Raw genomic sequence first — 16,689 nt, forward strand, 5'->3', positions numbered from 1 at the left:
AATGAAGAACCTACTTGTAGAACCTCCTTTCGCTGCAATTACAGCTACAAGTCTTTTTGGGGATGTCTCTACCAGCTTTGCACATCTAGAGAGGGACATTTTTGCCCATTCTTCTTTGCAAAATATCTCAAGCTCTGTCAGATTGGATGGAGAACATCTGTGAACAGCAATTTTCAAGTCTTGCCACAGATTCTCAATGAATTTAGGTCTGGACTTTGACTGGGCCATTCTAACACATGAATATGCTTTGATCTAAACCATTCCATTGTAGCTCTGGCTGTATGTTTAGGGTTGTTGTCCTGCTGCAAGGTGAACCTCCGCCCCAGTCTCAAGTCTTTTGCAGACTCTAATAGGTTTTCTTCTAAGATTGCCCTGTATTTGGCTCCATCCATCTTCCCATCTACTCTGACCAGCTTCACTGTCCCTGCTGAAGAAAAGCATCTCCACAACATGATGATGCTGCCACCACCATGTTTCACAGTGGGGCTAGTGTGTTCAGGGTGATGTGCAGTGTTAGTTTTCCGCCACACATAGCGTTTTGCTTTTAGGCCAAAAAGTTTGATTTTGGTCTTATCTGACCAGAGCACCTTCTTCCACATGTTTGCTGTGTCCATCACATGGCTTTTTCACAAACTACAAACAGGACTTCTTATGGCTTTCTTTGAACAATGGCTTTCTTCTTGCCACTCTTCTATAAAGGCCAGATATTTTACGAATTTATGAATTTACGAATTGTGCTCATAATGAATGACCCAAAAAATAAAAAAATAAAAACGAATGAAACGAAAACGAACAATTTTTTTCGGCAGTGCACATGTCTACTGTACATAACCTTTCATTTCATTAATAAAGTTACTGAAAGCAGTTAACCACTTGCCGACCGCCGCATGTACATACACAACGGCAGAATAGCACGGCTGGACAAATGGACGTACAGGTGCGTCCCTTTGTTTTTTCCACCTTGTGGTCACGTGTGACCCTGCCGGGAGCTCCGTGAGTCGGATCGCAGGTATGGCGGACTGAATCACCGCGAGGATACCCGCGATCGTCTCACAGAGCTGAAAAACAGGGAGATGCTAATGTAAACAAGCATCTCACCGCTCTGCCTAGTGACACAGTCACTGATCATAGCTCCCTGTGATCAGGAGCTGTGATCAGTGAAGTGTCGTTCGTAGCCTATCCCCCTAACAGTTAGAAACACTCCGCAGGACACACTTAACCCCTCCCTAGCCCCCTAGTGGTTAAACCCTTCACTGCCAGTGTCATTGTTACAGTAATCAATGCAATTTTATAGCACTGATAGCTGTAAAAATGACAATGGTCCCAAAAATGTGTCAACATTTTCGATGTGTCCGCCATAATGTCTCAGTCACGATAAAAATCGCAGATCGCCGCTATTACTAATTTATAAAAAAAATTATTAATAAAAATGTCATAAAACTAACCCCTATTTTGTAGACGCTATAACTTTTGCGCAAACCAATCAATAAACGCTTATTGCGATTTTTTTTACCAAAAATATGTAGAGGAATACATATCGGCCTAAACTGAGGAAAAAAATAGTTTTTTTTAAATATTTTTTGGGGATATTTATTATAGCAAAAAGTATTTTTTCTAGTATTTTTATAACAATAAGTTTTTTTCAAAATTGTCGCTCTATTTTTGTTTATAGCGCAAAAAATAAAAACCACAGAGGTGATCAAATACCACCAAAAGAAAGCTCTATTTGTGGGGGAAAAAAAAGGACATCAATTTTGTTTGGGAACCACGTCGCACGGCCGTGCAATTGTCAGTTAAAATGACGCAGTGCCGAATCGCAAAAAGTGCTCTGGCCTATAATTGGGCTTACCTGTAGCTACCCAGGATACCTCCTAAACCAGCACGGTTTAGGAGATATCCCCTGTATTTGCCGACATCATTGGCACATGCGCACTGACACAAACTGAAGCAACGGCACGTATATGCCGTTGCTTCAGTGAGTGTGCCGTTACTGCGCGCATTCGCGGGAGTGACGTCATTGCGGCTCCGGCCAATCACAGCGCCGGAACCGTGATACCCGGAAGTAACCCTCGGGAGTGATGTCGGCCGCCGGAGCGGTGTACAGGCACCACAGCGAGGGCTTCGATCTCAGGTGAGTATGCTATGCATACTAGCTCATTATGCCTTTGTCTTGCAGGTGTTAGTTTTTTTTTTTTTTGTAAAGTGGGTTTAAACCACTTTAAATGCCACTGGGACCTCTGATTGTCCCTGGATGCAGACAGTTTGCCTCCAGCAGTCGCAGCATCGGACAAGGGGCACCTTGCTGCAAGAGCCATGTGATGGGTGCCCGGCGCTAGTGACGGCCATGGCATCCAGCCCCGACGGTTCTGGCCACATACAAACTGGCGGCAGCTAACCATCCAGCTATAGCGCAGAGTGCTGCTGCGTCCAGATGTGGCGATGAAGCCCAGTCGCTCGTATGAATGAGCTGTCATTAGTAAATCTTTCTGAATGAGAAGATGTAAGCACAATACATCAGGACTCCCCCCTCCTCTTGCTGCTGGTGGGGTGGGGGGGGGGGGTGGGGGGGCGTTCCTAGCTAGTATTACAGGGCTGGACACACACACCTCCCTGCACTCTGCTGTACAATGCTGCTGGAGTGTGGACATTTCCAGCACTGACCCCCCTACCCCTGATGGGATCCTAACAACTGTGACTATTGCATTTAATCACCAGTAAAGGAAACAAATTGGAAAGCGTTTACATTGTGAAGGGCGCTGAGCAGGGGGGGGCTCCATCAGCATTCCCACCCTGAGATCTTCTGCTACAATGTTACCAAACTTCCCTGGAACGTTCTATACTCTATGGATTATACTCATCATCCTGCAAACAGCCGCCTGTCAACAAGGTAACCATTTACCATCACTTCTATCACTGACATTGTTACAGTTCTTTTATTTCTGTAAATCACAGGAATTTTTTTTTTTTTCTTTTGAACTTTCCTAAACCACTTTGGATTGTAAAGATTATAAAAGCAACTGTTGATTTTAGAAAAAAAAAAAATGTTGAAGAGTAATCAGGGAGTCAACCATGAAGTAAATTTGAAGATGTGATATACTAATTGATAGCGGTATTAAACCCAAAAGCAAACTTTTATTATATTGTATCTTATAAGGATGCACCAATACCGTTTTTTTTTTACAATGAGTACAAGTACTGATACTTTTTTTTTATTTCTCGCTGATACCAATTACCGATACCTACCGCAACTATTATGTTTTAACTTCAGCTGTCAGCAATGGCACAAAGCATTGAAAAGTTATTTACAAATGAAATAAATAGATTTTTTTTTTTTAAATTTAGCGCTTTTTCAATGTGAAATGTGTAAATATATGTTAATATATATGTGTAAAAATATTCACTAACAAAGCAAACAAAAAAAAAAAAAGTTTTAGTTGTTTATCGTTTATAAAATAGACCTGAACAAAAGAAAAAAGCAGGAAAATAATAATTAAATGGAGGAGAATAGGGAGTCAATTAAGGCTGATTAGAGTAAATTAAGAGTTAATAAGGGGTTAAACAGAGGAACATTTGTTCATCCCTCTGATGAAGAAACAGAAATATACAAAAAGAAACAATGTTTCTTTTTATTTTAATGTTTCAGGGCTGAGCAATGTTGTTAATAAACATTTTCGGCTGCTTTTTCTTTTTTTTTGACAGCTCCAATTACCGGACTTCTTTAACACCAGGGAGACCCACCGACAGCTCAAAGAACCGTTCCTGAAAGTATCAGTTTCAGGTATCGGTGCATTTGCACGAGTACCGATACTTGTGCAAATACTCAGTATCGACACCGATACTAGTATCGGTGCAACCCTAGTATCTTACTAATACTTAGATGTGATGGCTGCATTCGTCTTCTTTTTTAGGTTTTCTTTCTTCTATTATCACCTGGTGATCTGACCAATAAGTCTGTTAGTTTTCAAAAGAACAAGCTCTCCTGCAGATGTAACCATTTACCACTGGTGCTTACAATGATCAGCTTTCATTTATTTATTTCAAACTTTTATCCCAAAAGGAAACAAACTGCTGTAACTGCAGTGTGAGCAGGAGTTTGGCTTCGGTTTGTTAATGTATTTAAATCTGCTAGTACATTTAACACTCCCCTGCCCCCCAGACTGACAATACTGCTGTCCATAGGTGCCCTTTGTGCTCCTCCATGCAGGGTGGAGGCGCTCCAATACAGGAGGTGTGTTACTGGCCAGATCACCAGGTGAAAACAGAGGGTGAAAAAAATATAACTTGTCATCAGCATGGGTTTATGAAAGGTCGTTCTTGCCAGACCAATCTGTTAACGTTCTATGAGGAAGTGAGTTGCCATCTAGACGGGGGAGGCATGTGGATGTGGTGTATCTGGATTTTGCAAAGGCATTCGATACAATCCCCCATATGCTCTTGATCTACAAGCTGAGGTCTTCAGGGGTGGACCATAAGGTTTTTTCTTGGGTAAAAAAAAATGGTTACATGGGCGTGTCCAAAGGGTGGTGATAAATAACGTGTACTCAGACTGGCTTGGAGTGGTAAGTGGGGTGCCCCAAGGCTCTGTCTTGGGACCAATTCTTTTCAATGTATTCATAAATGATATAGAGGATGGGATAAACAGCTCAAGCTCAGTTTTTGTGGACGACACAAAATTAGGCAGGGCAATAACTTCACATCAGGATATCGAAATTTTACAGAAAGACCTGAACAAAATAATGGGGTGGGCAACTACATGGCAAATGAGGTTTAATGTAGGGTGACCAGACGTCCCGTTTCCAGGGACAGTCCCCGAACTGAGGACAATGTCCCCGGACCAAGTCTGTCCCCGGTTTTGTCCCCGGATTCAGGGTCGGATTATAACGTAGACTGGGCATCCCATGCTGGCTGAGAAACAGCCTTTTCGGCTTGGATGCCGACGCCCCCTGCTGGACAATCTCACCGCCGCTCCTGCTGCTCTATAGTGGAGCCAAAAATTGACTGTGTGGAGGGCTGAGACTGAGAGGTGAGCCGATGGTGGGGGGAGGGGGGGTCTGTTTGTATACAGGTGAGGGCAGTGGGGGAGCAGGGGTCAGAGCTGATGGAGCGTGGAGCGATAGAGAGTTTGGAGAGTTTAGCTGTTGTGGGGAAAGGGCTAAGAGGTGTTGTGCCTAGCGCTCTGTGTATTATGCAGTCCTGTGACCAGTGCTCTGTGTATTATCATACCTCCCAACTTTTTGAGATGGGAATGAGGGACACCTATCAGCAAAAGTATGCAAGTATGCAGGCATAGGACACACCCCTTGCCACGCCTCCTTAAAGGAGAATTTTACAAGAAAAAAACAAGATTGGTTAAACCCACAAGTACTTTTTTATACCCCTACTGTTCCTTTATATTGACTTTTGGAATTGACAAATGCAGCAATTTAGAAATCAGATGAAAGGTTTAGTGCTGGGAAACACTTTTTGATAGATAAAAAGTGCATTTTATATACAACTATATAGATCAGACCAAAATGAGGGACAAGAGTAGGGATGAGCTTCGTGTTCGAGTTGAACCCATGTTCGACTCGAACATCGGCTGTTCGCCCGTTCGCCGAATTGCGAACGATATGGGCCGTTCGCGCTAAATTCGTGTGGCGCGTCACGGCCCATAATTCACTGCGGCATCGCAGTGCATTGCTGGCTGATGATTGGCCAAGCATGCACTATGACCCGCATGCTTGGCCAATCACAGCGCCGTCAGTAGAGAGAGCTGTAATTGGCCAAAGCCAGGGTGGCTTTGGCCAATTATGGCTCAGGGGATTTAGTACACACCCCACACTATATAAGGCCGCCTGCACGGCGGCCCTGTGTAGTGTGTGTTCCGGTGTGCTGAGAGATAGAGAGAGAGAGAGAGAGAGACAGTGTCATTTGATTTGAGTTAGATAGATTAGGCAGAACAGTCAGTCAGTTAGCTGCACTTACAGTCAGGGCCATCTTTAATTTTGATTGGGCCCTGGGCAAACATTTTCTTGGGGCCCCCCCTCCATTCTGAGACATACAAAAAATAGCAGGTAGACTCAAAATCAGTTTACTGCAGCAGATCACGCAGCGATTGCAATTGTTTGCCAGAGGTTACAGCCTATCATTACTGCTCAATGGCTGGTTTCTAGAGGTTACAACACATAATTTCTGCTTGCCGATTGGTTGCTAGAGGTTAATGTACATTATTAGCGCTCACTAATTGGTTGCTAGGGGTTACAGCACATCATTAGCACTTACTGATTGGTTGCTAGAGATTAAAGCAGATCACTACTGTTTGCTGATTGGTTGCTAGAGGTTCATGCACATCATTACCTCTCACTGAGCAGTGGAGCAATCCCAAATAATTGAGCAAGCAAAGGGGCACATTAATACACATACTACAGGAGAGGTTCAGAGACTGCGGACATACTGCAGGAGATTACCAGAGACTGCGGACATACTGCAGGAGACACTCAGAGGCTGCGGACATACTACAGGAGACAATCAGAGACTGTGTACATACTGCAGGAGACAATCAGAGACTGCGGACATACTGCAGGAGACAATCAGAGACTGCGGACATACTGCAGGAGACACTCAGAGACTGCGGACATACTGCAGGAGATTACCAGAGACTGCAGACATACTGCAGGAGACAATCAGAGACTGCGGGCATACTGCAGGAGACAATCAGAGACTGCGGACATACTGCAGGAGATTACCAGAGACTGCAGACATACTGCAGGAGATTACCGGAGACGGTGGACATACTGCAGGAGACAATCAGAGACTGCGGACATACTGCAGGAGACAATCAGAGACTGCGGACATACCGCAGGAGACAATCAGAGACTGCGGACATACTGCAGGAGACAATCAGAAACTGCGGACATACTGCAGGAGACAATCAGAGACTGCGGACATACTGCAGGAGACAATCAGAGACTGCGGACATACTGCAGGAGACAATCAGTGACTGCGGACATACTGCAGGAGACAATCAGAGACTGCGGACATACTGCAGGAGACACTCAGAGACTGCGGACATACTGCAGGAGATTACCAGAGACTGCAGACATACTGCAGGAGACAATCAGAGACTGCGGGCATACTGCAGGAGACAATCAGAGACTGCGGACATACTGCAGGAGATTACCAGAGACTGCAGACATACTGCAGGAGATTACCGGAGACGGTGGACATACTGCAGGAGACAATCAGAGACTGCGGACATACTGCAGGAGACAATCAGAGACTGCGGACATACCGCAGGAGACAATCAGAGACTGCGGACATACTGCAGGAGACAATCAGAAACTGCGGACATACTGCAGGAGACAATCAGAGACTGCGGACATACTGCAGGAGACAATCAGAGACTGCGGACATACTGCAGGAGACAATCAGTGACTGCGGACATACTGCAGGAGACAATCAGAGGCTGCGGACATACTGCAGGAGACAATCAGTGACTGCGGACATACTGCAGGAGATTACCAGAGACTGCGGACATACTGCAGGAGACAATCAGAGACTGCGGACATACTGCAGGAGACAATCAGAGACTGCGGACATACTGCAGGAGACAATCAGTGACTGCGGACATACTGCAGGAGACAATCAGAGACTGTGGACATACTGCAGGAGACAATCAGAGACTGCGGACATACTGCAGGAGACAATCAGAGACTGCGGACATACTGCAGGAGACAATCAGAGACTGCGGACATACTGCAGGAGACAATCAGAGACTGCGGACATACTGCAGGAGACAATCAGAGACTGCGGACATACTGCAGGAGACAATCAGAGACTGCGGACATACTGCAGGAGACAATCAGAGACTGCGGACATACTGCAGGAGACAATCAGAGACTGCGGACATACTGCAGGAGATTACCAGAGACTGCGGACATACTGCAGGAGACAATCAGAGACTGCGGACATACTGCAGGAGACAATCAGAGACTGCGGACATACTGCAGGAGATTACCAGAGACTGCGGACATACTGCAGGAGACAATCAGAGACTGCGGACATACTGCAGGAGACAATCAGAGACTGCGGACATACCGCAGGAGACAATCAGAGACTGCGGACATACTGCAGGAGACAATCAGAAACTGCGGACATACTGCAGGAGACAATCAGAGACTGCGGACATACTGCAGGAGACAATCAGAGGCTGCGGACATACTGCAGGAGACAATCAGTGACTGCGGACATACTGCAGGAGATTACCAGAGACTGCGGACATACTGCAGGAGACAATCAGAGACTGCGGACATACTGCAGGAGACAATCAGAGACTGTGTACATACTGCAGGAGATTACCAGAGACTGCGGACATACTGCAGGAGACAATCAGAGACTGCGGACATACTGCAGGAGACAATCAGAGACTGCGGACATACTGCAGGAGACAATGAGAGACTGCGGACATACTGCAGGAGACAATGAGAGACTGCTGACATATTGCAGAAGACAATCAGAGACTGCGGACATACTGCAGGAGACAATCAGAGACTGCGGACATACTGCAGGAGATTACCAGAGACTGCGGACATACTGCAGGAGACAATCAGAGACTGCGGACATACTGCAGGAGATTACCAGAGACTGCGGACATACTGCAGGAGACAATCAGAGACTGCGGACATACTGCAGGAGACAATCAGAGACTGCGGACATACTGCAGGAGACAATCAGAGGCTGCGGACATACTGCAGGAGACACTCAGAGACTGCGGACATACTGCAGGAGACACTCAGAGACTGCGGACATACTGCAGGAGACAATCAGAGACTGCGGACATACTGCAGGAGACAATCAGAGACTGCGGACATACTGCAGGAGACAATCAGAGACTGCGGACATACTGCAGGAGACAATCAGAGACTGCGGACATACTGCAGGAGACAATCAGAGACTGCGGACATACTGCAGGAGACAATCAGTGACTGCGGACATACTGCAGGAGACAATCAGAGGCTGCGGACATACTGCAGGAGACAATCAGTGACTGCGGACATACTGCAGGAGATTACCAGAGACTGCGGACATACTGCAGGAGACAATCAGAGACTGCGGACATACTGCAGGAGACAATCAGAGACTGTGTACATACTGCAGGAGATTACCAGAGACTGCGGACATACTGCAGGAGACAATCAGAGACTGCGGACATACTGCAGGAGACAATCAGAGACTGCGGACATACTGCAGGAGACAATCAGAGACTGTGTACATACTGCAGGAGACAATCAGAGACTGCGGACAATATACAGGGAATGGTCAGAGAACTTTCAGCAATGCACAGCTTTACAGTTAAATAACACAGCTCAGAGTTTAAACATTCAGGCATTTTATGGGTGTAAGGACATACCTGGCCAGCCAAACTCACTACATACATTCAGGACTGTGGGCGGGGCTTCCACTCTCTGCTCTCACTAAAGCAGCTGGAAGCTCCACTGATGCTTTGTTGGGGGGCCCACGTCACCCGTGAATTGTCACCCCGATGACAGCTTTGCAGAGCGCACAGAGGACACGGGAGGATATATTCCGCGCTAGCCAGCTGAGAGGGGCGGGGCCAGGAGCTCCACTGACGCTCTGACCCCGCCCACGTGCAGCCTGTGTACTGGGAATAGAGCGCCTGTAGCGAGAGCCAGTGATCGGAGTGGGAGTGTCATTGGAGCTCCCGGCCCCACCCCCGGACCTCTGTATTCACCAGCCAGTATAGAGGGGGCGGGGCCGGAAGCTCCACTGACACTCCCACTCCGATCACTGGCCCTCACTACAGAAGCTCTTTTCCGAGTACACAGGCTGCACGTGGGCGGGGTCAGAGCGTCAGTGGAGCTCCCGGCCCCGCCCCTTCTCAGCTGGCTAGCGAGGAATACATCCTCCCGTGTCCTCTGTGCGCTCTGCAAAGCTGTGATCGGGGCCCCAATTCACGGCTAGCGCGGGCCCCCCAACAAAGATTGGGCCCAGGGCAAGTGCCCCGTTTGCCCTGCGCTAAAGACGGCCCTGCTTACAGTGTATTGTGTATATATATGCATCCCAGGTGTTGCATATATATATATATATACACTGTATTCAGTTTAGCTAGATCCGTTCCACTTAACCACTTCAGCCCCGGAAGGATTTACCCCCTTCCTGACCAGAGCACTTTTTACAATTCGGCACTGCGTCGCTTTAACTGCTAATTGCGCGGTCATGCAATGCTCTACCCAAACGAAATTTGCGTCCTTTTCTTCCCACAAATAGAGCTTTCTTTTGATGGTATTTGATCACCTCTGCCGTTTTTATTTTTTGCGCTATAAACGGAAAAAGACTGAAAATTTTGAAAAAAAATGATATTTTCTACTTTTTGTTATAAAAAAAATCCAATAAACTAAATTTTAGTCATACATTTAGGCCAAAATGTATTCGGCCACATGTCTTTGGTAAAAAAAATGTCAATAAGCGTATATTTATTGGTTTGCGCAAAAGTTATAGCGTCTACAAACTAGGGTACATTTTCTGGAATTTACACAGCTTTTAGTTTATGACTGCCTATGTCATTTCTTGAGGTGCTAAAATGGCAGGGCAGTACAAACCCCCCCCAAATGACCCCATTTTGGAAAGTAGACACCCCAAGGAAATTGCTGAGAGGCATGTTGAGCCCATTGAATATTTATTTTTTTTGTCCCAAGTGATTGAATAATGACAAAAAAAAAAAAAAAAAAAAAAATTTACAAAAAGTTGTCACTAAATGATATATTGCTCACATAGGCCATGGGCATATGTGGAATTGCACCCCAAAATACATTCAGCTGCTTCTCCTGAGTACGGGGATACCACATGTGTGGCACTTTTTGGGAGCCTAGCCACGTACGGGGCCCCGAAAACCCAGCACCACCTTCAGGATTTCTAAGGGCATACATTTTTGATTTCACTCCTCACTACCTATCACAGTTTTGAAGGCCATAAAATGCCAAGATGGCACAACCCCCCCCCAAATGACCCCATTTTGGAAAGTAGACACCCCAAGCTATTTGCTGAGAGGCATGGTGAGTATTTTGCAGCTCTCATTTGTTTTTGAAAATGAAGAAAGACCAGAAAAAAAATTTTTTTTTTTCTTTTTTCAATTTTCAAAACCTTGTGACAAAAAGTGAGGTCTGCAAAATACTCACTATACCTCTCAGCAAATAGCTTGGGGTGTCTACTTTCCAAAATGGGGTCATTTGGGGGGGTTTTGTGCCACCTGGGCTTTCCATGGCCTCCGAAACTGTGATAGGCAGTGAAGAGTGAAATCAAAAATTTACGCCCTTAGAAAGCCTGAAGGCGGTTCTTGGTTTTCGGGGTCCCGTACGCGGCTAGGCTCCCAAAAAGTCCCACACATGTGGTATCCCCGTACTCAGGAGAAGCAACAGAATTTATTTTGGGGTGTAATTTCACAAATCCCCATGGCGTGTTTGAGCAATATAACATTTAGTGACAACTTTGTGCAAAAAAAAAAAAAAAAAAAAAAAATTTGTCTCTTTCCCGCAACTTGTGTCACAATATAAAATATTCCATGGACTCGACATGCCTCTCAGCAAATAGCTTGGGGTGTCTACTTTCCAAAATGGGGTCATTTGGGGGGGTTTGAACTGTCCTGGCATTTTATGCACAACATTTAGAAGCTTATGTCACACATCACCCACTCTTCTAACCACTTGAAGACAAAGCCCTTTCTGACACTTTTTGATTACATGAAAAAATTATTTTTTTTTGCAAGAAAATTACTTTGAACCCCCAAACATTATATATTATTTTAAAGCAAATGCCCTACAGATTAAAATGGTGGGTGTTTCATTTTTTTTTTTCACACAGTAATTGCGCAGCGATTTTTCAAACGCATTTTTTGTGGAAAAAACACACTTTTTTAAATTTTAATGCACTAAAACACACTATATTGCCCAAATGTTTGATGAAATAAAAAAGATGATCTTAGGCCGAGTACATGGATACCAAACATGACATGCTTTACAATTGCGCACAAACGTGCAGTGGCAACAAAATTAATACATTTTTAAAAGCCTTTAAAAGCCTTTACAGGTTACCACTTTAGATTTACAGAGGAGGTCTACTGCTAAAATTACTGCCCTCGATCTGACCTTCGCGGTGATACCTCACATGCATGGTGCAATTGCTGTTTACATTTGACGCCAGACCGACGCTTGCGTTCGCCTTAGCGCGAGAGCAGGGGGGACAGGGGTGCTTTTTTTTTTTTTTTTTTTTTTTTTCTTTATTATTTTTTTGCTTTTTTATCTTATTTTTAAACTGTTCCTTTCATATTTTTTTTTAAATCATTTTTATTGTTATCTCAGGGAATGTAAATATCCCCTATGATAGCAATAGGTAGTGACAGGTACTCTTTTTTGAAAAAATTGGGGTCTATTAGACCCTAGATTTCTCCTCTGCCCTCAAAGCATCTGACCACACCAAGATCGGTGTGATAAAATGCTTTCCCAATTTCCCAATGGCGCTGTTTACATCCGGCGAAATCTAAGTCCTAAAATGCTCGTAGCTTCCGGTTTCTTAGGCCATAGAGATGTTTGGAGCCACTCTGGTCTCTGATCAGCTCTATGGTCAGCTGGCTGAATCACCGGCTGCATTCTCAGGTTCCCTGTTGAGACAGGAGAGCCAGAGAAAAACACGGAAGACGGTGGGGGGGGGGGGGCATTCCCTCCCACTGCTTGTAAAAGCAGTCTAGAGGCTAATTAGCCGCTAGGATTGCTTTTACATGAAAGCTGACCGCTGGCTGAAAAGAATGATACCAAGATGATACCTAAACCTGCAGGCATCATTCTGGTATAACCACTCAAAGTCGTGAATGGCGTACCTGAAGACAAAAAAATGGTTAACAATAAAGCACAGTAAACGGTTAAGTATAAAAAATTGCATACCTGAAAAGCAAACATGATAAAACATAATAACAATAAAACATTGCAGAATAGAATACAGTAAAAAAGAGCAGAACAAGAGAGAGAGAATAGAGAGAGAGAGAACAATAAAACAACAACTATTTTTTTTTTATTTTTGTTTGTGTTTTTTTTTTTTTTTTACACTTTTTTTTTGTAACTGTAACTTTTATAACTGTAACCGGTTCCAGGTTCGGGTCTCTCAAAATGCGATGGCATCTTGGGAGACCCTGTGAAAGTGTGCCTAGTCTGTGCAATGCTGTACCCTACGCTAATACTCAACTAGTGAATGGTAGCGTTCAAAACATTCACCAATGCAAAGACCAGGATTATCAGGACAGGAGGGACAATAATAGCGGGTGTCACGTCTATATACGCGCTTGCTGCAGACACATCTTTTTTGGGGGGGTTCGTTGGGTAGGGGTACTCGGGAGGACATATAAATGCCTCTCATGCAGCCGACTGCATTTGGTTGGGGATGTGAATGGGGGAAGTACGGGCGCTGCAGAAGTGGTGGGTTCCCAATTAGGATTGGCGAATGCAGCAGGAAGGGCATTATGGGCATGACGGGCCTGTGTTTGTCTTTTTGGTGGCAGCGGGACACTACTTGTGCTTGCCACCTCACCAGCTTGAACTGCACTTATGGGACTCGCCACGTCACCAAGTGTTACTGCAGTGCTGGTATGACTACGACCGGGGTGTACTAGGCCGCTGGCGCTTGCCAGTTCACCAAAACGCTACAAAAAAAAGTGACAGTGATCGATCGATACTGCACTTGGGTGGGCTGGGCTGGGCCGGGCGGAGGGGCAAAACGCAGGTGCTAGCAGGTATCTGGGCTGATCCCACTAACACTGCGTTTTTGGGAACCCTAAACTGCTGGGGACGCTAGTATAGATCTGATCGGATCAGATATTGATCCGATCAGATACTATACCACTAAGGGAGGTGTACGGTGCGTGCGTGGGTGTTAGTGGTACTGGCGCTAATCTGACGCTGCTTGGGGCTGGTGCTTGCCAGTTCACCAAAATGCTACCAAAAAAATTGTTAGCGATCGCAGGGATCAGGCCTGACTCTGCGAACGCTGCAGTTATGCGTTTAGTGTTTTGTAAGTGACAGTGATCGATCGATACTGCACTTGGGTGGGCTGGGCGGAGGGGCAAAACGCAGGTGCTAGCAGGTATCTGGGCTGATCCCGCTAACACTGCGTTTTTGGGAACCCTAAACTGCTGGGGACGCTAGTATAGATCTGATCGGATCAGATATTGATCTGTTCAGATACTATACCACTAAGGGAGGTGTACGGTGCGTGTACGGTGCGTGCGTGGGTGTTCGCGGTACTGGCGCTAATCTGACGCTGCCTGGGGCGACGCATATCACCGCCGGGCGATCAGGGGGCTAAACCTTTATTCGGTAATAAACGGCGGGTGCCCTGACACTAAAAAAAATAAACGAACTAACCAGCGTCACCCGTAACAGTTATACGGTGATCAGTGGTGAAAGGGTTAACTAGGGGGCAATCAAGGGGTTAAAACATTTATTAGGTAGTATATGGGGGTCCCTGTCGCTATAAAACGCTGACAGCGAACCTAAATATTTACGTTCCTAACTAGCGTCACCAGCGACACTAATACAGCGATCAGAAAAATGATCGCTTAGCGACACTGGTGACAGGGGGTGATCAAGGGGTTAAAACTTTATTAGGGGGGGTTAGGGGGGTACCCTAGACCTACAGGGGGCTAATACTAACTGTCCTACCACTGCTAACTGTCACAAACTGACACTATGCAGTAATCAGGAAAAAAACAAAACAAAACAAAAAAACCTGCTTGGTGTCAGTTTGTGACAGGGGGGGGGGGTGATTGGGGGGGATCGGGGGGGCGATCGGGGGGGGATCGGGGGTGTTTAGTGTGCCTGGCATGTTCTACTGTGTTGTGTGAGTGTTGGTGCACTTACATGTCTTCTCTCCTCGGTGCTGGAACGGAAACTGGCCAGCCGAGGAGAGATGACATCACATCCTCTGCCTCTGTGTACTATACAGAGGCAGGGGATGTTTCTCATTGGCTGGGAGCGATCGCGAGGGGGGGGCCACGATCGGATGGTCTCCCCCTCGTCTCTCAACTCTCCCAGCCAAACGCCGACCGCCGATGGCACCGGGGGGGGGTCCGATCGGACCCCCCGCCCGCGGGAAGGCAATCACGTACCAGGTACGTGATTTTGCCTGCCCGTGCCGCTCTGCTCACGTATATATGCGTGAGGCGGTCGGCAAGTGGTTAAAGACCAGCCTCGTTTTGGATTTTAGGTGTTTACAAGTTTAAAACAGGTTTTTTTGCTAGAAAATTACTTAGAACCCCCAAACATTATATATTGTTTTTTTTCTAACATCCTAGAGAATACAATAGCGGTCATTGCAATACTTTTTTTTGCACCGTATTTGCGCAGCGGTCTTCTAAGCGCACTTTTTTTGGAAAAAATTCACTTTTTTGAAAAAAAAAATAAGACAACAGTAAAGTTAGCCCAATTTTTTTTTATATTGTGAAATATAATGTTACGCCAAGTAAATTGATACCCAACATGTCACGCTTCAAAATTGCGCCCGCTCGTGGAATAGCGTCAAACTTTTACCCTTAAAAATCTCCATAGGCGACATTTAAAAAATTCTACAGATTGCATGTTTTGCGTTACAGAGGAGGTCTAGGGCTAGAATTATTGCTCTCACTCTACCGGTCGCGGCGATACCTCACATGTGTGGTTTGACCACCGTTTTCATATGCGGGCGCTACTCACGTATGCGTTCGCTTCTGCGTGCGAGCTCGTCGGGACAGGGCGCTTTAAAAATTTTTTTTTTTTTTTTATTATTTATTTTATTTTATTTATTTTTTCACTGTTTTTAAAAAAAAAATTGGATCACTTTTATTCCTATTACAAGGGATGTAAACATCCCTTGTAATAGAAAAAAGCATGACAGGTCCTCTTAAATATGAGATCTGGGGTCAAAAAGTCCTCAGATCTCATATTTAGACTAAAATGCAAAAAAAAAAAAGTCGTTTAAAAAAATGACACTAAAAAAATTTGTGCCTTTAAGAGAGTGGGCGGAGCCGTCGTAATGACGTCGCTCCGGCCGTCACATGGTATGGAGACGGGTAGGCGCCATCTTGGCCTCACTTGTCTCCATACCTCAGCAGGGAAAGGACCCGATCGCCTCCGCCGCTACCGACGGCTCCGGTAAGCGGCGGAGGGTGCGGGAGAGCGGCGGGAGGGGGGGTGGCACCTCTCCCGCCGCCGATAACGGTGATCTCGCGGCGAACCCGCCGCTGAGACCACCATTATCGTGTACAGAATCGCTCACTGAAAAGATGGATATCTCGGTTGTGGCAGCAGCTGCTGCCGTTACCGAGATATCCATCTTCAAAAAAATGACGTATATATACAGTGAGCGGGGCTGAAGTGGATATACACTGTATTCAGTTTAGCTAGATCCGTTCCTGTTATCTTCTATCTAGACTATTTACATTTAATGCAGTGCGTCCTGCTCACAGTGTTCAGCTAGATCCGTTCCTGCTATTTACATTTAGTGCAGTGCGTCCTGCTCACAGTGTTCAGCTAGATCCGTTCCTGCAATTTACATTTAGTGCAGTGCGTCCTGCTCACAGTGTTCAGCTAGATCCGTTCCTGCTATTTACATTTAGTGCAGTGCGTCCTGCTCACAGTGTTCAGCTAGATCCGTTCCTGCTATTTACATTTA

The 16,689-nt window shown here is 45.7% G+C and overlaps 1 protein-coding gene across 1 annotated transcript in view; it reads left to right on the forward strand.

Moving 5' to 3' along the window:
* Window positions 1–2,616: 2,616 nt before the first annotated feature.
* Window positions 2,617–16,689, forward strand: part of VWDE (von Willebrand factor D and EGF domains) — a 211,352-nt gene continuing 197,279 nt past the window's right edge. The window contains exon 1 of the mRNA XM_073629535.1: window positions 2,617–2,887. Coding sequence (XP_073485636.1) covers window positions 2,809–2,887 — 79 coding nt within the window. The 5' untranslated portion in view covers window positions 2,617–2,808. The remainder of the gene's footprint in view (window positions 2,888–16,689) is intronic.

This window comes from Aquarana catesbeiana, linkage group LG05, assembly GCF_042186555.1.
Source record: "Aquarana catesbeiana isolate 2022-GZ linkage group LG05, ASM4218655v1, whole genome shotgun sequence".
NCBI classification, from domain to species: domain Eukaryota; kingdom Metazoa; phylum Chordata; class Amphibia; order Anura; family Ranidae; genus Aquarana; species Aquarana catesbeiana.